This window comes from Rhinatrema bivittatum, chromosome 2 (assembly GCF_901001135.1).
Source record: "Rhinatrema bivittatum chromosome 2, aRhiBiv1.1, whole genome shotgun sequence".
NCBI classification, from domain to species: Eukaryota; Metazoa; Chordata; class Amphibia; order Gymnophiona; family Rhinatrematidae; genus Rhinatrema; species Rhinatrema bivittatum.
In genome coordinates, this window is record NC_042616.1 from 197667221 (window position 1) to 197693184 (window position 25964).

General features: G+C 45.1%; 1 protein-coding gene across 4 annotated transcripts in view; it reads left to right on the forward strand.

The window, feature by feature from the left end:
- LRRC72 (leucine rich repeat containing 72) overlaps nucleotides 1-25964 on the forward strand; it is a 145822-nt gene that overhangs the window by 115246 nt on the left and 4612 nt on the right. For 3 of the 4 annotated variants that reach the window (XM_029589013.1, XM_029589016.1, XM_029589017.1), the window contains 2 exons: nucleotides 8952-9113; nucleotides 9933-10028. In XM_029589013.1, coding sequence (XP_029444873.1) covers nucleotides 8952-9113; nucleotides 9933-10028 — 258 coding nt within the window. The remainder of the gene's footprint in view (nucleotides 1-8951; nucleotides 9114-9932; nucleotides 10029-25964) is intronic. The other variant, XM_029589014.1, reaches the window with a different exon arrangement.

The window sequence follows — 25964 nt, forward strand, 5'->3', positions numbered from 1 at the left end:
CGGCTGAGGAGACCCGTCCCACAATGGGAGCTCCGATGCAGGTCTTCAATGAGGAGCTGTAGGTGAGACAGACTGGTAGATGTTAGATTACTCACACTCTTGTAGCTGTATTGGTAGAGTTCCCAGCAGATAGAAGTATTGGTAGCAGGCACCAAGGTAGACAACTCAGGCCCTCGAGGAGCGAGTATCTGGATACTGGATAGGCACCTGGAAAGAAGCAAAGGGCCCCTGAGGAGTGGGTACCCAAGTTAGTGTAACCCTGGAGGGTGGAGAGAACTTCCAGCAGCAGCAAGAAGCGACAGAGCAGCTTAGACTGGACGAATCCAATCCTTGCTAACTCAAAGTCAGTCAGCAAATGGGCAACCTAAATACCCGGATGATGTGATGTCACTCGAGGGGGACGCCCCCGAGGTTCGCGCCAACACTGGAATAAAGACGTGGGTGATGCACGCGCACCCTAGGAGGCCCTCAGGTGAATCATGGCAGAATGCCTTGCCATAGCCGCTCCGGGGACGCCAGGGAGTGTGGTAAGCAGACGCGGCGGTCACCATTTTCCCGAGGCTGGTCAAGAAAGCGAATATTGAGGTGAGGCATGTGGGACGAAGCCGTCTGTGTCCGATGGACGCAATATCCATCATAGACCCGCATGATGTATGCTTTCTATGTCTTGGACCTGTTCATGACATGCAACAGTGTGCAAGCTGTTACAAATGACTCCAAAAAGCCGCAGGGCCCGTTTGGAGAAGATGGAACTCCTTTTTAAGGTTTCTCCATTGACTTCCACTAAACCAACAGAGTCAAAACCCTCTATCCTCGAAGACTCCATCACCACCGAAGCCTAAACGGCAAAAATCCACTGGTGATGTCCCTTCACCTTCCTCTTCCTGGTTCAAAGTATCGACATCTTCATCTTCGATGCCAGACAAACAGCGGACCGATCATCGAGAGAAACATTGACACCGTCATCAAAGAAGTGTCTCCTCCGATGTACGAAACGGAAAGCCATCAACATTGGCGACGGAGCCACCAACCAAAAAGCCCCAAGGAGACGAGGTCCCATCCCCGTCTAGACTCGGGGCACAGAGGCGTTCCCCACTGGTATTGGTGCCGGAATAAGGAACTCCACCACCACCAGTAGAGTCTCCGGCTATGCCTTCCGAGCCTCCACCCCAATAGCTGTGCCTCCCATGCTGGCTTCTCAGGTGGAATTGGACAGGATTGTCCAAGAGGTGGTGCTTCAGGCTTTACGATCATTCCAGTCTCCACCAGCACCGGTCCCCATACCAATGCCCAATCTCACGTTGATGATGCTGGCTCCTCTTCTGAATAGACTGGACTCATTAAATCGATGCTCTTCCTTAGTTCCAGCCGTGCCATCGGCCCTTGTAAAGCCACCGACATTGATGCCGATACCTTTATCTTCAGACGATGAACCGGATCAGCCAATGCCCGAATCAACACCGGGACCATCAGGTTTCGTACCATCGCACCGTCCTTCGAAAACACCTATGCCATCGATGACTTCACCATCCTCGGTGCCTCCATCGAAGCCACCTCGAATCCCATCGGTGCCACCTCCAGATCCGGCTGGATTTGCACCTCTACCTCAACCTCAAGGCCCTGGAGGTGCTGGTGACCACCCTTACAATCCATGGAGAGTTGATACTACTGACTCTGATGATTCAGATGATCTTCCTTCACAGCCTTCACCCCCAGATGAACATCAACATTCCTCACCAGAGGACTTGACATTTGCAAATTTTATTAAGGAAATGTCTGAGACAATTCCTTTTAATTTGCAAACAGAAGAGGATGCCAGGCATAAAATGCTTGAAGTGATACAATTTGTAGATGCACCCAAGGAAGTCATGGTAGTTCCTGTCCATGAAGTACTACTGGACCTTCTAAACCAAAACTGGGAGCATCCTGGCTCAGTTCCTCCTGTGAATAGGAAAGCTGATGCTATCTCTTTGGTACAATCAGCCCCAGGTTTCCAAAAGTCTCAACTACCTCACCAGTCAGTAGTTGTGGAGTCAGCCAAAAAGAAATCTAAAAAGTCCAGGCCTCATTCCTCAGCACCTCCAGGTAAAGAAGACGAATGTTCTTCCATGGTTCAATGCTTATTGCACGCATTGCAGCATGCCAATTATATATGACTCAGTTCTCCAGAAATCTCTGGAAGAGAGTACAGGAGTATTCTGAATCTCTACCTGATGAATACCAGGAAGGACTTAACAACATTCTCCTAAAAGGTCTAGATGCTGGCAAGCATGAGATAAGAGCAGTTTGTGATATCTTCGACACCACCTCCAGGGTTTCTGCAGCAGGTATCAGTGCACGGTGTTGGGTATGGCTTAAGTCCTCCAACTTACGACAAGAGGTCCAGGATCATCTTGCAGACCTCCCATGTACTGGTGACAACATATTTGGAACTAAAATCCAAGAAACAGTTGCACAATTAAAAGACCACCACGACACCCTATGTCAGCTGTCTGCTTTTCCTCCTGATTATCCATCTACGTCAAAGAGATCTTTCAAACAAGATCCTAGATGGTTTACATATAAACCGAGAAGATATTATCCACCTCAATCTCATCCTCAACAATCTAAACCTCCACAAAGAGGCCAGACTCGTCAAACTATGATGCCAAAAACCCAACCAGCCTCGCAGACAGGCCCGGCTTCGGGTTTTTGACTTTCTTCTAGAGAGCAACAGCAAATCTCTTCCTTCTCTTGCCTTTCCAGTAGGAGGCCGCTTGTGCCTCCTCCCATCTCTGGCACACCATTACAACAGATCAGTGGGTGCTAACTGTAATAAGCCAAGGATACCATCTAAACTTTCTCACCATACCGCCGTACGGGTTATCCCGTCCACTCACAAACTCCAACGTCCATTCCCCGCTCCTCGAAGCAGAATTCTTGACCCTTCTACAATCCAATGCTGTAGAACCGGTACCTCGACAGCACTGGGGTCAAGGGTTCTACTCTCGTTACTTCCTGTTTCCAAAAAAATCAGGAGGAATTCGTCCTATTTTGGATTTGCGTGCCCTAAACAAATATCTCAAAAAAGAAAAGTTCAGAATGATAACCTTGGGTACCATGCTCCCCCTGATTCAAAGAACAGATTGGCTTTGCTCTCTGGATCTTAAGGAGGCTTACGCACACATCGCGATATATCCTCCTCATCGCAAATATCTCCGGTTCACAGTAGGTCAATTCCATTTTCAATCCCGTGTACTATCATTCGGGCTTGCATCAGCCCCAAGAGTTTTCACAAAATGCCTGGCAGTTGAAGCAGCCCATTTAAGGAAAACCAATGTCCATGTCTATCTGTACGTGGAAGATTGGCTTATAAGGGCTCCGACTCAAATGGGAGCTTTTCAGTCCCTACGTTACACAATCAATCTGCTCCAATCACTGGGGTTTCTTATCAACTACCCCAAGTCAAATCTGACTCCATCTCAAAAAATCTCATTCATAGGAGCAGATCGCGACACTATCCAGGCAAAAGTGTTCCTCCCACGGACCAGAGCACACTCCTTATCCATCCTAGCAAGATCATTACAGTCTCGCCAGACCATTATGGCTCATCATCTCTTGACTTTACTGGGCCACATGGCATCCACAGTTCACGCAACTCCCTTGGCTCGCTTAGCTATGAGAGTGTCACAATGGACTTTAAAATCCCAATGGTCCCAGTCAAGTCAAAAGATGTCTCACATTGTCCATGTCACCAATCAGCTACATCTCTCCCTGAATTGGTGGATACAGGAGTCCAATCTTGTAGGACTACCTTTCCAACCTCCACAATCCCAAATTATACTAACCACAGGATGCCTTTGCCCACTCATGGTCAATAGGTCTCCTCTATGCTTATCCTCCACTTCCACTCATCAGAAAGACTCTCGTGAAGTTACGGCAGGACAGGGGAACACTGATTCTCATAGCCCCTCACTGGCCACGTCAGGTCTGGTTTCCCATCCTTTGCGACCTATCAGTTCAACCACCCATTCGCCTGGGCACGGACCCGATGCTAATAACACAGAACACCGGTCTATTATGTCATCCCAACCTCCATTCACTGTCTCTGACAGCTTGGATGTTGAAAGGTTGACTCTGCAATCTTTAAACCTTTCAGACAGTGTTTCACAAGTCCTCATAGCTTCATGAAAGCCTTCTACCAGAAGATCATATCATGCAAAATGGAAGAGATTTTCCTTGTGGTGCGATAAAAAGGAAATGGACCCTTTTTCCTGTTCCGTAGTAAAATTCCTAGACTACCTATGGCATCTTTCGGAATCTGGATTACAGACTTCCTCTATTCGTGTACACATTAGTGCTATTGCGGCTTATCACAAAGGTATCAACAACACCACGATATCAGCACAACCTCTCGTGACTCGCTTTATGAGAGGTTTACTACACCTTAAACCTCCCCTACATTCTACAGTTCCTACCTGGGACCTTAATGTTGTTCTAGCACAACTTATGAAGCCTCCCTTCGAGCCATTGCATTCCTGCGAGCTTCGCCATCTCACTTGGAAGGTGATCTTTCTAGTAGCCATAACATCCGCTCGCAGGGTCAGTGAGTTACATGCACTAGTTAATATCCACCCTACACTAGGTTCCTTCATGACCATGTAGTACTCTGTACTCACCCTAAATTCCTACCAAAAGTAGATTCTGAGTTTCATTTAAATCAGTGTATAACTCTTCCAACCTTTTTTCCCAGACCTCACTCACATCCAGGTGCGCGAGTTCTCCACTCCTTGGACTACAAATATGCTCTTGCCTTTTACTTAGATCGTACTGCAGCCCACAGGTCGTCCACCCAACTATATGTCTCTTTCGATAAAACCAAATTGGGTACTCCAATAGGCAAACAGACCATTTCAATCTGGCTTGCAGATTGCATTTCTTTTTGCTTTCATCAAGCAGGTCTTCCTATGCAGGACCGTGTTAAAGCACACTCTGTAAGAGCAATGGCAACATCAGTGGCACACCTCCGCTCTGTTCCTCTTGCTGCCATCTATAGAGCTGCTACATGGAGCTCCCTCCATACTTTTGCAGCTCATTATTGTCGTGACAAAGCTGGCAGACAGGATTCCATCTTCAGCCAATCGGTCCTACGTAACCTGTTTCCCATATAATAACCCAACTCCTTCATGCCACCCAGGGAGATGATCAGGCTGCCCAATCCACCAAAACGACCTCAGTTGTTGTGCCTGTTGCACGTCGTTACGTATTTTGACTATATGACATTCGGGCATCCTGTAGCTTGCTAATCACCCACATGTGAGGACTACTATCCTGCCTGTCCAATGAAAAAGCAGAGTTGCTTACCTGTAACAGATGTTCTCACAGGAGAGCAGGATGTTAGTCCTCATGAAACCCGCTCGCCACTCCGCGGCGTTGGGTCCGTTTCCGTTTTTCTTATTTTATTTTTCACTTGTACCTTACTACAAATGAGACTGAAGGGGGACCCCTGCTTGGTGGCATGCTGGGCATGCTCAGTGGTGCTAGTCAAAGTTCTGGAAACTTTGACAGAAGTGTTCCGTGATTGGGCTCCATCCTGATGATGTCACCCACATGTGAGGACTAACATCCTGCTGTCCTGTGAGAACACCTGTTACAGGTAAGCAACTCTGCTTTACTTAAGTTTGAAAAATAATATGCAGGCAGTGATTCCAAAGATCATGAATAAAATGAGAAAAATACAAATTGAGAAAAATAGGTTTCTTTGTCCATGGTGCCTCTTTTGATAACCCTGTGTTATAATTAGTGAGGTTTGGGTGGACCCTTGGATACTGTGGCAGCTGACCACGCCCATGGGGGAAGTCCCGTGAGGGGCCACAGGTCAGGCTCAGCACAGGACATACAAACACATAGCTTGATCTTTTATTAGACAATGTGATGAAGATAGCAAATCCTTCCAGGCAGAAGAGAAGGTAGGAGCAGGCAGCGAGTCAGGGAACATGGGCCCTCGAGAAGCGAGAACCGGTTTCCTGATAGCGACCTGAAAAGTAAGTGAGGCCCCCTAGGAGCAGGTACCCCGTTAGCATTAAGAGTCCAATGGAAGCTTAGAGAGGCAGAGTAGCTGGGTACGGAGATCGAATCCCATCCATAAGAATCCCCCCTTGCTAACTCAAAGGCTAGCAAACATCGTAGGCTTTAAATATCCGGGAGGCGTGACGGCATCACAGGGGGACGCCCCTGAGGTTCGCGTCAAGTAGGAAATAAGAGTGAGAGCCGTGCGGTGCGCTTGCCCTAAAGTACCAACAGAACATGGTGGGAGGCAGCGCCCAAGCCAGTCCAGGGACGCCGGAAAGGACAGCAGGCAGACGCCGCGGCAGCCAGGCGTCCTTCCACAGCAAGAGGAAGTGCAAAGAAAGAAAGGTAGGCGTAGTGAAGCCATCGGGAAGGGACGGTTGCAACACCCTCCTGCTCTTCACTATGTCCTGGTCCAAAATGCCTTCCCCAATAAGGGTAGGCAAATTCTCCTCCAGCTCCAAAATGTACCAGAGATGATGGAAAATTTTTTCCCAGCTTCAAAAATAGATTCTTAAAAACACTTCTTACAATGCTGAAAAATTCCAAGCTGTTTTCCACCTTGCTGTTAACTGAGTGCAAGATGTAAAAACAGGGACGGATGCATAGCCAGGGCATTCCCTCCTCCCCTGGCCAGTTGTGTTGTACTCTGTGTTGTACTATTGCTCTTCCAGGAATAGATGGTGAAAGCAAGGCTGACCTCACTTCATTTGCTATGTGATACCAGAAGAGTGTGCAGAGAGCTGAGCTATGCAGAGCTCAGTGTGTGTATGTTAGGGAGGACTCAATGTCCGGATTACAAGTCTGTGGAGAAGATTCACCTTTTCACCACAAAAGAGCTGCATGTAGCTCAGGAAATGCAAGCTGGCCACACTTAATGTATAACATTTTCTCTAACTTCTTTCAATTTATGAGTAATTTTACCAACAGGAATGTAAGAGTTGTATTTTTCACTTGACTGCTTCCTATGGAGGTCTGCTACCCAAATGTTTGGAGCATAACTGAAGCAGTATGGTGACTAAGCATGGGCAGTTTCCTGCCCTTAGTTCAGCTGACATCATGGTTGGAGCCTGCTTATTACCCTGCTTCTACCTAGTTCCAGATTCTAACAAACGGGCCGATACAGTAAAGCGCGGCCGCGGTTGCCCGTTTTTTAACCCGCTTTGGATGCACGTTTTGAGCGCCTAAGACGGACCCGTGATTCAGTATCTGCTTTTACGCGTCCTTAGCGCTTGCCGAAAAAGATGCGTATCCATTTCCGCCCGCCACATGTATATGATATGTTAATGATCGGATTAGCTATTCCCCCCGATACAGTAACGTGCGCCCAAATTATCGCCTTTTTAACCAGCTTATTTACCACGTCTTTAACCTCAATATTTACCGCCTACCCTAACCCTGGCGTTAGTGTGGTGTTCAGTCAGCTTCGGACCGGATAGCATGCATATATTGGCTTTGGCGATCTTTTTCATTCGGTTGAGAAGCAGAATGAGAAATGCTCGAACAGCGAATTCTACAAGGCAGATTGGAGAGGCCAACAGGGGAGCCCAGCAGCAAGGAGAACCCAGCCAACCGGAGAACCCAGCAGCAAGACCGGAGGAGGTATGTATGTGTTCAACTGTACCATCCATCTCTGGGCGTCTCTGAGGCTCCGGACATGGACGCCTCTACGGACACCGGACAGATGGGAGCCGCATCAGGGCTTCCTCCGGCGTCTTCTAGGCGTCCTGAGGCTCCGGGGGTCCAGCGGAGACATGGACGCCTATACGGATGCCTTCCGGCATCTGCTAGGCGTCCTGAGGCTCCGGGGTCCAGCGGAGACATGGACGCTTCTACGGACGCCTTCTGGCGTCTGCTAGGCATCCTGAGGCTCAGGGGGGGGAGGGCCAGCGGACGCCTATATGGACGCCTATACGGACGCCTTCCTCCTGCATCTAGAATTAGACATCCCTGAGGCTGCTGATTGTAGTAAACGCTTGAATAAGAACGCATAGCTCATTTATGAATAGTAAAAGCTTAGCTAAGAACGCATAGCTCATTTAAGAATACAAACTTGAGAATCCACAGTGTTGCAGATCCATGTATGTTCTGTTAAACAATTTATATGTGCTGCTAGTAAAACTATGTACCCCCGAGAATCCACAGTGTTGCACAAGAGGACGTCTGGATGCTCAGGGCAGCGGCCCCGGTGTCCATGCAGGGTCTGTAGAAAAGAACCATCCACTTAACTTGGTGGAATGACATTTGAAATGACAGGTACCAGCACACCATGGATACTGTATAGGCGCTGCATACCACTCTATACAGTAAAATGGATTGCGAACGCCTTCCGCTTCATAGGCACGCTTTGGACACTCATTTGCCGCCGTTTGGATTTGTGTCTAATTTGAATACTGAATTGCGCGGTTTGTGAACCAAAATGTGTGCGCGTCAAACGCGCGGGTGCCCGGCGCTGCCGCACTTTTTCTTATGCGTCCGTACTGTATCGGCCTGAAAGTCAGGAGAGTGACTACATATCATTAAAGTGCTTATAAGATTCTGTATATTGTAATGAGGTTGAAAATGTGTCATGTAATTCTCAGCAAGCGCTGATCTGAATACCCATATGAAGAGAGTTTATTTATTTTCTCAATATACACAGGACTTTTGAGTGACTTTTTAAAGCACAAGATATGATTATTTTTAATTACCAGAATAGCTAAATAACTATGGGCTTGATTCACCCAAATCTAAGTCTTAGATTTGGGTGAATCAAGCCCATAGTAAATAACACAATGACTGAATTTTGACATAAAACCCTTTAAGATATGATCTATGTAGTGTAATTAGGATAGCTCATAAATTCATTCTAGGTAAGTTTTATTGCAAATTGTAAAAAGATATCTATTCTTTCTATTTAACAGGAGTTACAGAAAAAGAAAAAGAAGCAGCTGTTAATGTCTTCACTCCTGAAAGGGCCCATGTTCTTCAGACTTTAGCTTTTGGAAGAAAAATAGACACAATTTTAGTCCCTAGAAAACCATCCAAGAATACAGCACAAGCCTACAAATCAAAGTCACTTTCAGGTATTTATTATTGACAATGTACACATCACTCTGCAAAGTAATATGCATGATTGTAGTATCTGTATCTCAACCCAGAAAGGCCTAGATCAAAATGGCAGCAGCTTTCTTCCCTAGTGATGATCTTTCTCCTCCTGTCCTCCTCCCGCCTGGGGCAGCTCATCAATTACATCATAAAGAGATACCATAAGAGAGGGGGTGTGGAGGGGGAGATAGATATAGTGGTAATAGGAGCTGAGAGCTTCTTTCCACCTCTACCCCTCCCCCTTCCCTGGGAGGAAGTGCCACTACTACCGAAAGAGAGGGAGAGGAGAAAAAAATAGACCTGGAGGGAACCATGTGGAGAGACCATCATGCAGGAGTAACAGCAGAATAGGAAGAAGGGGGAGAGAAGTGCTACAGGAGCCACTAGAAGTAGGAACTAGATAAAAATTAGCCTACTTGGTGGAGGAAGAAGGCTGAAAAGGGGAATGATACTGTTGCTGTGCATGGATGACGAGGCAAAGAGATGAAGGGGTGAGTGCTGACAGGATAAAGAAATTCTTTTAAAAAACCCAAGAAAATAAAGATTTTCATTTATTTTGTTGATACTCACTCCTGCCCAGTATTTCCCTCTCTACCCTCCCACTTATGCCCAACAGCAGTGCTAAGGAGAAGCATGTGAATGTGATGTCTGACTTCTCTGGGAAATGGTCACACAGTGTTACAGAGCAGCTGAGAGGAGAGCAGCAAAAGATGGCAAAAAGCAATGTTAAAAAAAAAAAAAAAAATCTAGCATGTGTTAAGTTGAAATAAATTGTACAAAATTCATCTCCTATTCAGCAGACCCTGAGGAGAATCTTCCCTGCAAACTCCTTGGTCCTCTGAATGGTCAGGATGCCCGTCATTCTGAGAAGTTTTGGGACCCCACCTTAGACAGTAAGTTTGAATATGGGAAGATTAAGTGACTTGGATCAGAGTCTCTAGCCACAGAGCTCTAGCTACTGTGATATATTGCTAGTCCATATCATCATATTTTCAGAATGCCTTCAAAGCAAATATGTAAAATTCCTTTTCAGAGTACACAAAGAATGTAATTCACAAATGAGAGATAAGTGATATAAAAGAATACATGAAACTTTATTCTTTGCAGCATTTAGCAGGTTTGGGTTTTCTCACATTTTTGCTAATGGGTAGGCAACTCTGGTCATCAAGAGCCACAAACGGTTTGGTTTTCAGGATATTCCTAATAAATAACAGGGCTGTGCTATGATAAAGCAAAGGCGGCAGGGATGGAGAAATCAAGATGGAGGATTATGAGCGACAAGAGAGGGCCTTGGGACTGGAGTCTCGAAGAAGGGAGAGCAGAGACTCCCAGCACACAAGAGTGAATATTTGCAGGTGTGCTGATCCAAAGGTGAGGGAGAAAGGAGCTGCAGGGAGAAAGAGCTTATCTTACTGAACTGAATTGAAAGTTTGCTTTTAGTATTGAAATGAAAGCTGTCCGAACTGAACTGAAAACTTGGGTTTGGACTGGGCTGAGAGTTTGTTTTTGAATTGAATTGAAAGTTAGCTTTTCGGAACCATACTGAAAGTATGTTTTGGGAACTGAACATTTGCTTTTGAATTGAACAGAAAATTTTTTTTTCTGTAAAGCACTGACGTTTGTTTTTGGTGCAGACATTGCAAAGCAGTGCTCCTCTTAGAAAAGTGGGTTAGATTCCACCTGTAATTGCTGACGGCTAAGGCTCCCTCCTCTGGAGAGTTACTTTTGATCCTAACTGCATTTACTAAAAACCAGAGTGGTGTTTTTAATATTTATTTTGACTTCAAGCCTGGTAGCTGTCAGGTCTCATTCTGAGGACACCTTGCCTTACCTTAAAGGACAATCTTCACTGGGAGCCATATTTATTTATTTTATTTATTTAAAATCTTTTCTATACAGTCACTAAGTTATATACCATCGCAACGGTTTACATGTAGGCACATATTTAATGTAGGTAAAAGTGTACTATAGTACATTCTAACAGGTGCCGTCAAAGGTACGGTTACAATATATCATTAGACAAAATAATATTTAGAGAAGTGGGTCATGACAGAGTGTACCGAAGATATTTTCACGGGTAAATTTATCATACGTGGTGTTATCAATATGCTTATTGTGATGTGTAGTTCATGGACTACTCTACTGTACCGTCCTAAGTACTGTGTGTCGGTGCTTATCTGTCTATTCCTGAATAATTTCTATTCTCCCGTCTCTTTGTAAAATGCTTGTTTAAAAAGCCATGTTTTTAAACTTTTCTTAAATGCCTTGAGATCACTTTGTAATCTGATCTCTAGAGGCATTGTGTTCCATATTGTGGGTCCTGCTAATGATGAGGCCCTTTCCCTCACTTGGGTTAGTCTTGCTGTTTTTACTGAAGGAATGGTTAGGAGTGCTTTATTTGCTGATCGAAGGTTTCTGTGTGGAACGTGTACCCGTAATGCTGTGTTTAGCAAGTCTGATTTCTCATCATGAATTAGTTTATGGATGGTACATAGGGTTTTGTATTTAATTCTGTGTTCAATCGGTAACCAATGTAGTTCCGCTAGGGTTTCGGTTATATGGTCCCTCCTCCTTTTTCCAGTTAGTATTCTAGCTGCTGTGTTCTGAAGTATTTGAAGTGGTCTTAATGTTGTATTTGGTAGTCCTAGCAGCAGAGCATTACAGTAATCCATACTGGAGAAAATTAGTGCCTGTAGAATTGTTCGGAAGTCCTTTTGAGTTAGTATTGGTTTTAGTTTTCTGAGTATCATGAGTTTTGCATATCCTTCCTTTACTTTTAGTGATATGCAAGAGGACAATTTATAAGGAAAGAGTTTGTATTCATACTTCGACAGGAAACGTGCCTTCTAACTTTCAGAAAAAGGCTTAAGACGTGGTTGTTTAAGCAAGCCTTTCCAGAACCCAACTGAACCTTAATTCACCAACAACCACAGTCAGACATTCTTTGAAATTTGTAAACAATTGCTCTTTCCGTTAAATTCCTCTAGCCTTTCCTTCTCCCAGTTTTGAACATCCCTGTTTTATTGTAACTTCAGAGTTTCTCTTCACATGTTACAGTTTTAGTTTATTTGCATTTTACACCCCCTGTTAAATGTAAACCAGCATGATGTGATCCTTATCTTGAATGCTGGTATAGAAAAACAATAAATAAATAAATAAATAAAATACTATGTTCCCTATAAGTCTGTCTCTGAGCAATAGATTCAGGAGCCAGAGGGGAGTTCAAAATTTGAAATTACCCTTAGACCAGGGTGAAGTTTGCATATGTTGAAATTTTGGAACCGCAAAATTTTCATTTTGGTTCATTCATTCATTGCATAGGTCATCTTCAATCATTTCATTAGATTCAAATGAAAAAAAAATAATTTATCATTGCCTTCATTTCCCATTAAAGTCAAGGGGGGGAGGGTAAGCAATGCAGCCTATTTTGAACTTCAAAACTGGGGTTTTCTAATTAATTATAATGAAATTTGTGGGTAGACATCATCATTTTATTTATTTGTATTTATTTTTTACTTTTATATACCGACATTCCTGTATAAAATACAAATCACACCGGTTTACAATGAAATTAAAAATCACATGGGAGTGTTACAAGGAACAAGAAGGAATACAAATAACTGGGATACAGGAACTTCAATAAGTAGATTGAGATACTACCTGGGAGAATATATAAAATATAATATATAAATACATAATAAACACAATTAAATTTCAGAACCAGAAAAATATCAGAACAAAAATATCATAAGGGGAAGAGAACTCAAAGACACCAAGACTGTGGAAAAGTGGCACCAAAAGTGGCATGAAAAGCCTAAAGCAACGTAACTGGGCAAAGGGTACCAGCAGTGACAAGAATTCTCCGTGGCACCATTGGAGGAGCAAAGAAGCAGCAAGAATGTCAAGAATATGCCAAAGCTTCAAAAGAAGTCATTGATAACTGTTGCGTTAACCCTCAAAGGCAGCACAAAAGGGGCAAAATGGAACCAAGAGTGGCATGATCATCCTAAGGCTCCATGAAGGGACAAAAAGATTACTATTACTAAAATAGCCACTGCTATTACTAGCAACAGTAGCATGGAATAATAGACTTAGTTTTTGGATACTTGCCAGGTTCGGCCTCTAAAGGAAACAGGATGCTGGGCTTGTTGGACCCTTGGTCTGACCCAGTATGGCATGTTCTTAAAAAACAGCAAAGGTGGAAGAAAAAAATGCAAGGTATTGATAGAGGGACAAAGCAGCAAAAAGCATGTCATAAATACTTCAGGACACCAAGAGAGGAGCAAAGCAGCCACCTACTGTGGCAAGAACACCACAAGGTGTAGAGTCTGGGGTGTGGTAGCAAGACCCCCCCACGGTATAAATTCTGGGGTATGGCAGCCAAGCCTTGAGGCAGCAAGACCCCTAATGTATAGGATCAGGGGCATGGCAGCCAGGGAGAGCGGCAGCAAATCTTTCAAGGTACTTTCAGTCATATTGCCACTTGCATAGAAATTCAGGAAAGCCTAGCAAAGTCAGATTGATTTTCAAAGACCAACTTTTCCATCAACTCTGGTGCCAGCTTTGAACGATGAGGGCTAACTATGTCACCTGCCACTGAGAAGACATGTTTGCTGGGCATGCTTGTTGGTAGGCATTAAAGATAATGTTGAGCCACCTTGGCCCGATTGTGTCCAATAAGCCAGCAGTGTTAAGAACAGAGCGGGCCGCTGCTTACCCTCAGTGATCCCGTGGCATGGCAATGACCGGCGGTAGCAGCTTCCTCTGAGAGGAGCACAACGGGAGGTGTGCTCTATCATGGCTCCTCTCCCCGTCACGCTGGGCATCCCTGCCAGAAGTTCCTGCGGTAGAGTGGGAACACTAAGAATTTAAACACTGTCCCTGCTGTATGACTCTGCCTCGGCAACGGGCTGCTTTAGCATTCGCTTTCTGTTGGTGTTCTCCTTGTTCTTCCTCGACTCTTGCTGGATTTGGATTGCCTTATTTTCTGCCTGCCTCGATCCCGGACTGCTCTTTGGATTTGCCTTGCCTGCTACCTGCCTCTAATCCGGACTGGACTTTGGTTTGCCTTGTCTGCTGCCTGCCTCGACCCCGGACTGGATTTTGGATTTGCCTTGTCTGCTGCCTGTCTTGATCCCAACTGGACTTTGGATTTGCCTTGCCTACTGCCTTCCTCGATCCCGGACTGAACTTTGGATTTGCCTTGTCTGCTTCCTGGACTTGGATTTGGTTTATCATCCGCCTCTGATCCCTGCTAGATTGTGGATTGGACTGGTGTCGAGCCCAACACTACTCTTAGGCTCTGTTCAGTCTCCAGCTCGAGATAAGATTGTTACTCTATTCCATTGGATCCACACAATCGTAACAAGCAGATCTGTGTCCATCTCAATGGGCTCTGTTAGATAACATGTCATAGAAATTTTTGCTGGGGTCTCCTTTTCTGGGTTGGGGTGAGGGTCCTCTCATGCCAGCTGCTTTAGTTATGGCCTATGTCAGGAGAATTGGTTCTGAGGGGTCAACATAGCTTTGGTATATTGAGTTGGGGAAGGAAGTAGTAGCTGACAGGGTACTGCTCATTTTGTACTACTTTCTGGGGGGCCACTCTTTCCTGTGCTACATGCCCATTGTGCCTCTGCTACTGGCACTCTTGTTCATGCACCCTAGCTGCAAGTATTTCTTTTATGTATATGAGATGCTGGGGCTGGAGGGTGATTTTCCCTTTCACCCAAGGTTCACCAAGTGTAAACATGTAAGTATTGTTTTCTGTCAGAGGTTTCAGTCTCACTTGCACCTGCTGCTGCAAAGAGGCCACAAACTGCAGTACCTCTGTTTCCATTCCTTCTTGCTCACAGAAACCCTCTAACCTTTCTTGCACAATGTTTACTATTGTAATGACTCCACCCACAATGGTGCTTCTGGAACTCAAATCCTCCAAGGCATCCTTGAAGGGCTTCAGGATTTGTAATAGATGTCTCATCACCACTCAGTCAAGATGCCCCTACGGAGAAATCTATGCTTATTTCTGTTTCCAGAGACAGATCATGAAGGGGTATCTGCTGCTTCACTAACATCTACAGAATACTATAGGTGGAATCCCAGAAGATGCAAACATCTTGAATCAGATGCTTATGAGGCATCCCAAATGCTTCCTGCTTCTCAGGAAGAAGCTACTCACCCTTCATTTTGATGAAAATGCCCCAGTATTTTTCTGCACCTCTCTATCAGGTTCTTCAGAACTGAATTCCTGTGGTCCTTGGGCCACAGATCAAGGGCATCTTGTACTGCCAGGTGCAGTAAGTGGGCAATGCAACTTATCCCCCAAAACCCCCCATTTTTATTTATTTAATTTAACGTTTTTTATATACCGACAACCATTTGCACATCGTATCGGTGTACATTTAACTCAAGAAAGGTAGGCAGAGCCTTTACATGGAACATTAACTATAAAAATTAAAAGGTATTACAAGAAGCAAAAGGTAAGCAGAGCATTTCATAGAACAGTAACTATAGAATAAGCGATAATGGAATTACAATAGATATAGAAAACACAGGTTTTATAATAGATATGAACTATATGTACAAAATAGTTACAAGAGAATCAAACAGTCCTATGGAACAATAGGTTTTAATACATCATGTGGATGAAGTAGTGGGAGGGTAGGCTTGTTGAAAGAGAAAAGTTTTTAGTTTCTTTTTGAATTTTGGTGTGGATGTTTCTGTGCGGAGATCTGGAGGGAGAGAGTTCCAAAGAGTGGGGGTGGCATTTTCCATTGCCCCTATCATATTTGCACTAATGTCTGTCATAAAAAAAAACCCAAATCAATACAAATATGAATAGATCCACAAATATCAGGAAATAAGTGAAATCAACAATGTATAAATGATTCCTGAAATAGGAAAGCGGTGGGAAGCTCGAAGAGACCTCATATATTAGATGCCCAAGAACTAGTCTAATAGAAGCTTATAATGGCGTAAGCTTTTCTTTATTTATAATCATCGGTCTCGATGAGCGAAATTAAAGGGGCGCCATATGAAGTATAGCTGCCCCAATTATGCACTTAGAGTCAATTGTACTATGATATTGTACTTAACTTGCGAACTTTAATCTCCGGCATCAAGGTCCAAATGCTGCTAAAGTTGATGGTAAAATGGGAGAAACCGACTTTGATCCGACACGACGTGTTTCGAAGGGAACCTCCTTCCTCAGGGGGCCGGGTGCCACTATTACCTGCTTTTGTCACTAACCGGAGATGCTTGACACTGTTAAGAATGAAATAGATACAAGAGAACAAGTGCATAGTAAAAACCCGCCGCAAGGGAGAGACGGCAGTATCAATGGAAAGAACACTTACTGTGTACGAAGTGTTGACTCAGTTTGTTGCGCCCGGAGGCGTCTCTGTATGATTCTACAGATAAAACAACGCATAATAAAGTACAAAGACCTTACGTTTGGTGTTTTGAGACAGGAAACCTTGCATATATATATTACCTCGTCGCGATGCTGGAGTCGCTCGCTGGACCGTGAATGTACTATCGGCAGCGAGAGACGTCTGAACGCTGACCTATAAAGACAAAAAAGGCGCCAAGGATATGGGTGTGTCCAAATAAGGGCACTTACGTCACAGTCGGAGCCATTTTAGGACAGGGGCTGTCCATAAAAGGGAAATGACGACATCAGCAGCCATTTTGAAAAAATTTCGATTTAGGGATTCCCCATGGTGCAGCTATCCATAAAAGGGAAATGACGTGGGAGGAGGCCATCTTGAAAGCAGTTGACCGAGAGTATACCCAAACCTATCCTTGTGTGGATAATGTCGTCACTGTCTGCCATTTTTAAAAAGGGGGGAGAAAAAAAAACAAAACAAAAAGGCAATCAATATTGGCAAAGTCTAAATGAGAGTGTACCACTCTATTTTCTCGTTGAGGCCCCGCGGTTCCACAGATTGTAAACGGTAGATCCATTGATGTTCCTTCAAATTTAATGTGGAGAGTCTGTCTCCCCCCCCTCCAGGATTGTGCGATTTGTTCAATAATCAACCACTGGAATTGTTCAAATTTATGTTGATGAGTGACACAATGTTGTACCATGGGGGCCTTGACATCTAAGTTCTTAATACGGCTACGGTGTTCAATTAACTGGACTTTAATTTTACGTGTAGTTCTGCCCACATAAATTTTTTGGCAAGGGCAAATGAGTCCATATACCACAAAATCAGAGTTACAGTGGACAGCTTGTCGCCGTATAATTCGAATCTGGGTATTGGGGTCTTGCCATTCAACGCCAGTGATGGCTAGGGTACAAAAGCTGCAATTCCCGCACTGTGTCTGACCCAGGGGGCTGGGAGTGATATCCAAATGTTGAGTGGCACGTACTACTTGTTGTTTGATATTAACCCCTCTGCTGTATGCAAACATGGGTGGAGAATGGAAGATCTGATGTGGACTAAGGACATGCCAATTACGCTGAATAGACTGCCGGATTTGTTGTGTAAGATTCGTATGTTCTAGTACACATACTGTTTGTGACGTCTGTTTGCGACTCCTATATTGTAATAGGGAATCTCGTGGAGAAAACTTGGCTCTTTTGAAAGCCCTTTTGATTGTTGCTGTTGGGTATCCCCTCTCCTTGAACCTATCACTTAGGATTGCACTTTGATGTAGGAAACCTTGCTGATCGGAACAAATCCTGCGAATGCGGAAAAATTGTCCCACAGGTAGGCCTTCCTTGAATCTCCGTGGGTGATGACTTTCAAATTTTAAAAAATTATTACGATCTGTAGGTTTCCTAAAACGAGTTGTTTGTATTGTACCTGCTACTTTGGAAATAAGAATGTCCAAAAAAGATAACTGCTCTTTATCAAACGTCATGGTGAATTTAACCATTGAAGAAATACAGATAATTGATGTTCTGAGTCATTCCAGATAAAAAAGATGTCATCTATGTATCTAGACCATTGGGTGATGGATTTAAAGAAAGACGATGGATATAAAATTGTTTCTTCGAAATGGGAAACATATAAGTTGGCAATGTCTGGGGCTACTGGTGACCCCATTGCTACCCCATGGACTTGCAAAAAATATTCTTGCTGATAAGAAAAATAGTTCTTGAATAGAACTAATTCTAATAAGGACGTCAAAAATTCTTTCCATTGATACTGCCGTCTCTCCCTTGCGGCGGGTTTTTACTATGCACTTGTTCTCTTGTATCTATTTCATTCTTTTTTTTTTTTTTTTTTTTTAATTTGACAATTTTTATTAGCTGTATAACACACAAGGCCGAAGCTCGTTGATCATGACAGCCATACAAACGTGTAACCAGCAAGAAAACAAACAGCATACTCCCCCCCCACCCCTCCCCCCACGAGAGAGTTACAGTCCAAGCAAAAAGTCCAAGCAAAGAATCCATCGGTTCGAGGCAGTAAACTGTGAAAGAAAAGTTAGACACAGCAAAACATCAGGTGGAATAACCAGTACCATCTAGAAACTAAAACAAATACAAATACAAATATCCAGCATAATCGCATAGAGCAGGGAAAAACGATAATTAAGAAAAAAGAAAAGAAATTAATGCAAGGGAGCTCCTACATTCTGTAGCCACTAAGAATGCTGAGCACAACCGCCACATGTATGCAGCAGAAGAAAAAAACACACACACCCAGGCACATGCCAGAGCAATGGGTCGCAGCTAGGAGCCAGCCAAAAAGGTAATAAAAGGTTGCCAAGCCTTAGTGAAAGCTGGCAGACGGTGATGCTTAGTAGCAGTCAGAGAAGCTAATTTATAATAATGGTGGAGTTTCTCCTGAATCTCCGGTAGTGTGGGCACTCGGGCAGATTTCCAACAGGTAGCAATAAGGCTACGAGAGGCAATGAACAACTGAGCGCAGAAGCGCCAATACAAATGAGGGATGGCATCAGGGAAAATATGTAACAGCGCAATTGCCGCCGTGGGTGAGACAGTAATGGCCAAAAGTGTATTAAGCCAAGTGAAAACCTCCTGCCACAGCCCTGCCAGCGTGGGGCAAGACCACCATATATGCAGGTATGTGCCTGGCTGGCCACAATTACGCCAACAATGGTCGCCCAATTGGGAATAAAACTTATGAAGTCTATCAGGGGTGTAATACCAACGATAGATCATTTTAAAACAATTTTCCTGTAATTGTGCCGATATCGAACAGCGCTTGGCCGACAGCAGCACCGCAGTCCATCCCTCGTCACCCAACTGCAACTGCAAATCATCCTCCCATTGGGAAACGAAAGAGCACTGGCCGATCCCCAATTGAAAAAACATTTGGTACAATTTTGAGGTTACTCCCTTAAGCATGTCGCTACAAGTACAGTAAGTTTCAAACAGAGAGCGACCCGGGCGTATAGAATTATTGCCCTTCAGAGCCTTAATGAAATGCACAACCTGGGCATACACAAGAAAATTGAGTGAGGGGAGGCTATGCTTAACTGATAGCTGGTCTAAAGTGAGTAAACCCTCTGGAGAGAAAAGGTGACCAAAAGTGAGGATGCCCCTTTCCTTCCATAGCTGGAAGTGAGGAGACGAGTGCCCTGGAGCAAACTGCACATTATGAGCGAGGGACGACTGATAAAAATACCGATAATCCCCAACCAATGATATACGAGACTGGCGCCAAATGCGCAGAGTGGTATCCAGGGCCCAAGGTATACATCGTACAGGTCGCCAAGTAGGCCGAGGTTGCCACGGCATAGCTGTAAGGGCCATGGGGCCCACCATGGCTTGCTCTATGTGCACCCATTGCTTAGGGGAGCGCAAGCGGTGAAAATCTACTAGGGCCTTAAGTTGCGCAGCGCGGTAGTACCAGAGGATATTAGGTACTCCCAAGCCCCCCTGTGGTTTAGGCAAGTAAAGAATCGCCCTAGCAAGCCGAGGAGGGCGCCGGCGCCAAATGAAATAAAAAATGCGCTTTTGCCAAGTGCGGAGGAGTGGAGGAGAGAGGTACACAGGAAGGGAGGAGAACAAATAAAGAAATTTAGGCAATATATTCATTTTAATAATAGCAATCCTGCCCAACCAGGAATACAGCCCTCTGTTCCAACGACTCAAGTCAGTAAATATCTTATCAAGAAGGGGCTGATAATTCAATCGATATAAGTCGGGGAGCTGGGAGGATATTCTGACACCCAAATACTTAATATGATTGGCAGCCCATTTGAACGGGAACTGACCCCTCAAGGCATGTACCTCATCAGGACCCAGATTAATATTTAGCAGCTCTGATTTATCAAAGTTGATTTTCAAACCGGAAACTGCACTATAACAGTCCAATTCCCGAATGGTCCCCTTCAGGGACGATCGGGGTTCAGTCAGCATTAATAGTACATCGTCTGCAAACAAGGATAATTTATACTGAGCTGCTCCTAACTCGACACCCTTAATATCCAGGGAATTGCGGATCGTGGTGGCAAGGGGTTCTAAATATAAAGCAAATAGAAGGGGAGAAAGAGGGCAGCCCTGTCTAGTGCCCCGGCCAATTTCAAAAGCAGGGCCATAGCCATTATTCACCTTCACCCTCGCCCGAGGATGGTCGTATAAACGCTGGATCCATTGACAGAAACCCGGCCCAATGTCCATCCTCCGTAATGTCATAAACAGAAAAGGCCAATGGACCAGGTCAAAAGCTTTCTCTGCATCCAGTGAGAGCAGAACTGCCGGCTCTTTCCGCTTATGGACCCACCATATAAGATCCAGCACCTTCCTGATATTATCGGCCGCCATGCGGTGCGGGACAAAGCCCACCTGGTCGCTATGAACTAAATCCGGGAGATACCGATTTAAACGGAGCGCCAGGATGCGGGCCAGAAGCTTGAGGTCAACATTGATGAGGGAGATGGGCCTATAAGAGGAGCATTGCGTGGGATCCCGCCCTGGTTTAGCCAAGACAGTAATACCCGCAACATTCGCTTGTGGCGCCAATTTCCCCTCATCTCGTAAGCTGTTGAAAAAAAGCGCCATAGGCCCTGCAAGGACAGAAGCACATTTCTTATAATAGATCCCTGATAGGCCGTCAAGGCCGGGCGCCTTTCCAGGTTTGAGAGACTTAATAGCCGCCAGGACCTCCATTCCCACGATCGGTGCATCCAACACTTCCCGTTGGGAAGAGGTGAGGCTCGGTAAGGGAACTCCCTGTAGGTAGGCTTCTATGCTATCAGCAGAAATGGACCCATCAGGGCTATACAAATGCCCATAGAAAGCAGTAAATGCCTCCCTAATGTCAGTAGAGGCCGTTAATATCGCAGCTTTAGCATTCTTAAGTTTAGAAATAATAGTAGAGGCATGTTTGGCTTTAAGGCTGCGGGCCAAGAACCGCCCAGCCTTATTCCCCCCCTCATAATAGGCCTGTTTTGTTATATCTAATGCATGCATCAATTGGGCATTATCGAGATTATGAAGTTCGGCTTTAGCTGCTAATAACTTTTGATAGCAATGAGAAGATAGAGTGCGCATATGGTCCTTGGTGAGCTCTTGAATTTTAAGCATCAAAAGACGCCTAGCTTGTTCCCGCTGGCGCTTACAGGCGGCCGCACGGGAAAGTAAAAGGCCCCGAGCATAAGCCTTAGAACAATCCCAGATGATACCAGGATTTACCTCAGGGTCAGAATTTAAATCAAAATATTCCTGTAATTGAGGTAGGAGCTGTTGGACAAAAGAATCATCCTGGAGTAAGGACTCATTTAGGCGCCAAAAACGCTCCCCCTGATCGCCATCGCTCATATCTACTTCAAGCGAAATAGGAGCATGGTCCGACCATGAAATAGCGTCAATTTCAGTCTTGCGAACCCGGTTGCCTAAGGCTTTATCAATTAAAAAATAATCGATACGAGAATAGCTGTCATGAGGAGCTGAATAAAAAGAATAAGAGCGGGAATGAGGGTAGCGATGTCTCCAAATGTCCATTAAGGACCAGTCAGCGATCAAGGATTTAAGGCGCCTACGCAGCCCCGGAGAAGTGTGGGACTGCATCCGGGAGTTGTCAAGCTCCTGCTGTAAGGTAACGTTAAAGTCCCCCCCCAAAATGATATGCCCCTCAGCATGTTCTAAAAGCAAACCCCCCAGGGCCGTCAAAAAGGCATCACGATCCTTATTCGGGGCATAGATAGTGACCAGGGTGTACACCCGGTTAGCCATCCGGATCTTCAGTAGGAGGTAACGCCCGTTGGGATCTGCGATATGGGAAATATATTCAAACACCAAAGTGGCTGCGAGCAGGATCCCTGTGCCAGTGAACTTACTGCCTACCCCACAACCTGCGTGATAAACATGTGGGTGAGTGCGATGTGCTAATAAATGGCTATGCCTATTCTTGAGGTGCGTTTCCTGCACATAAATGATATCTGCCCTTTGATGTTGGAATTCCTGCTTAAGGAGAAATCTCTTCCTATAGGAGTTGAGTCCCTTGACATTCAGCGATACGATTTTAACCATAAGGGATAACAAAAGACATAAAAACTAGCCAAAGTAAAAACTGGACATATAGAAAACTGGTAAACCAACCCAGCAAGATGCAATAAGAAAAAAGGAAAAGAAAATCCTCCAGCCCCCAAACCGATGAACCCAGCCAAACATAGGTGTCATTAAATCCCCTGTAAACTCCTTCGAGTAAAGGTGGGAAATCAGTGTAGTCCGCTGCCACCCTCCGCGGACCCTTTCCCATGGGGTACAGAAAAACAACGCTCCTGCCGATAGTCAGCATTCCCCCCCCCCCCCCCCAAGCTCCCCATAAGGAACAACAGACAACAGCCACTGTAGACAACGGTGGACAACGAAAGTGATAGGCCAGAAGCCCAATCTATAACTAGGTAGAACAATATCACATATAAGTGGGCAGTGCCACCATCACGAAACCAGAGCATCAGAACCGGTCAGGAACAGCCGCAGTGCGGCGCTGAAAAAGAAAAATGATGGTTAGAGAGAACACACCACCCTCACAGTAAAACATTAAAGTATGGACCCTTATATAAACAAGTCTCATCCTGTATCGGCTGGGGTCCCGCTGGCCGGCGTGTGCTGTCTGCGAAGGCGTCCTCGTCCTGCTTCAGGTCTCTTCCAGCGTGGCGTGGCATCCATCCGTGTTGACTTATGTGCCGTCGGGTCCGCAGTGAATGTAATCTCGAGCCCCGCCTCCTGAAAAACTTGCACGGAGTCTTCTAGCGTTTTGAGTCGATAGGTAGTCCCTTTGTGCTGAAACTGTAGGGCAAAAGGGAAGGCCCACCTATATTTGATCCCAGCACTCCTTAGGGCCCCAGTCACTTCCCGGAGTAAGTAGCGCTTTTGAAGTGTGGAGGAAGCCAAATCACTAAAGACAGTAATGGTGTTATTTTCCCAAGTCCAATTGGGGAGAGATCGGGCCGCAGTCATTACTTCCTCCTTCTGCCGATAGCTCAGAAATTTAAGCACGAGATCCCTAGGCTGATTATCCCGCCGTTGGCCCAAAGCTCTATGAGCCCGCTCCAGGTCAATAACCACGTCTGCCCTCCCTTCGCTCGGAGCGGACTTAGCTGCAAGCAGTAGTGCCTTACAAATGGCCGCCGCAGTGGCCATGCTGTCCTTATAAGTATCGGTTTCAGGCACCCCTCGTATCCGTATGTTGGAGCGCCGAGAGCGGTTCTCGAGGTCCTCGAGCTTTTCGGCCATCAGCTCCATAGATTGGCGAAATTGGGTATTTTGCTGGTTCAAAACGTCCAGGTTAGCGCTCTGATTATCAGCGCGTATGTCCAGGTCGTCCACGCGGTGCCCGACCGCGTTCAAATCTTCCCTCAATTCACCCATGCGTTCCTGGAGCTCCGACTTATAACTTTTAAGATCAGCGCGGATCTCACAAAACCAATTGCGTATTTCCGAGCGGGTGGGTATGTCAGGGTGGAGGCCTCCCGACCCGGGCTCAGTCGTAGGGCTCGTCCCAGGGCCCGCTTCCACCGGCTCCTCTAATTCAGCCCGTGGCCTGCAGGCCTGATCTTCGTCATCCTCCTGGACGAGCATGTCCGCCACTTTGCTGAAGGCAAATTGTTTCAAGTCGGCAGCTCGTTTCCTCGCAGCCATCCCACCCGATCCGGCAACCGTTCACCCAGCTTAGAGATAAGAAAAGTCCCCGTTATCCACAAATTATGAGCAAAATAGGAGCTTTGGGAGGGAGCACGAGTTCCTATGCGACCATCCGCTAGCGCTGCTCACTAGCGCCCCCGTATCTATTTCATTCTTAACAGTGTCAAGCATCTCCGGTTAGTGACAAAAGCAGGTAATAGTGGCACCCGGCCCCCTGAGGAAGGAGGTTCCCTCCGAAACACGTCGTGTCGGATCAAAGTCGGTTTCTCCCATTTTACCATCAACTTTAGCAGCATTTGGACCTTGATGCCGGAGATTAAAGTTCGCAAGTTAAGTACAATATCATAGTACAATTGACTCTAAGTGCATAATTGGGGCAGCTATACTTCATATGGCGCCCCTTTAATTTCGCTCATCGAGACCGATGATTATAAATAAAGAAAAGCTTACGCCATTATAAGCTTCTATTAGCCTAGTTCTTGGGCATCTAATATATGAGGTCTCTTCGAGCTTCCCACCGCTTTCCTATTTCAGGAATCATTTATACATAAAAAAAAAAACCCTGCATGACTGCTCCTGCTCTCCAGTCCAGAAGCCAACTTTCTGGTGGGTTTTTTTTTTTTTGTTATTTCTTTTTATTAAACGGGAAGTCATATAAACATACCTTGCATCATGTCATATGGAGGAGTATCACCTGTGTATAATCTCATAAGTTACTAACTCTTTATAATACAATACAATCAACTATAAACTAGTGGCTACCATACCCCCAACTTGTAGTTCTGACATTTCCAAAAGTTTCTTCCCCCTTTTCCACCACATCCTCCACTCCTCTCCTTGTCTAAGTCCAATATGAAGTAAAACAGAGAAGTATGACAAAGAAGAGAGGAAAAAAATTACCTTAACTCACCACCAATGAGGAATCTCAACATTTCAAGAAAAAGGCATTATCCCACCACTATTCAAGGGCTCTAGTCACTATTGTTTACTTAACCACTGCATGTATGGGCCCCATACTTTTTGAAATCCAGCTATGTTATCGTTTTTGAAAGCCGTAGGTTTCCCCATATAATACAGTCTCTCAGTTTTGGTACAAACAAACATCGGCAAGGGATGGGACTGTCGCTCTACGCCAGCAATATGCTATTTTGTATCTCATTGTGATGGCAAACTACACTATCAGTCTCTGCAAACATTCCTTCACCTAGGAGAACATACCTTCCCATAGGAGAACCTTAGGATCCTTAGCTACAGTGGCCCCGTCATAGCTACAAATGGGCAAATTACCCCCTTCCAAAGTTTTCATATCTCTGGGCATTCCCACCACATATGAAAGAAGGTTCCCACCCCTCCACATCCTTTCCAACACCCTTCATTTAGAGAGAGAAATATTTTATGGAGTCATGTGGGGTTAGGTACTACCTGTAAAGTACTTTATATCCATATTCTTTTAAGTTTGAGGAAATAGAACTCCTGCTGATTGAATGGGACAACTGTTTCATGTTAATCTTATCAAATGATTCCCCTAAATCAGTGGTCCCCAATCCTGACCTGGGGGCCCACCAGCCAGTTGGGTTTTCAGGATATCCACAATGAATATGCATGAGAGAAAATTTGCATGTTATGGAGGCAGTGCATGCAAATTTTCTCACATGCATATTCATTGTGGATATCCTGAAAACTCAACTGGCTGGTGGGCCCCCAGAACAGGGTTGGGGACCACTGCCCTAAATCACTCTCCCATGCTTTTTGTTGTGTT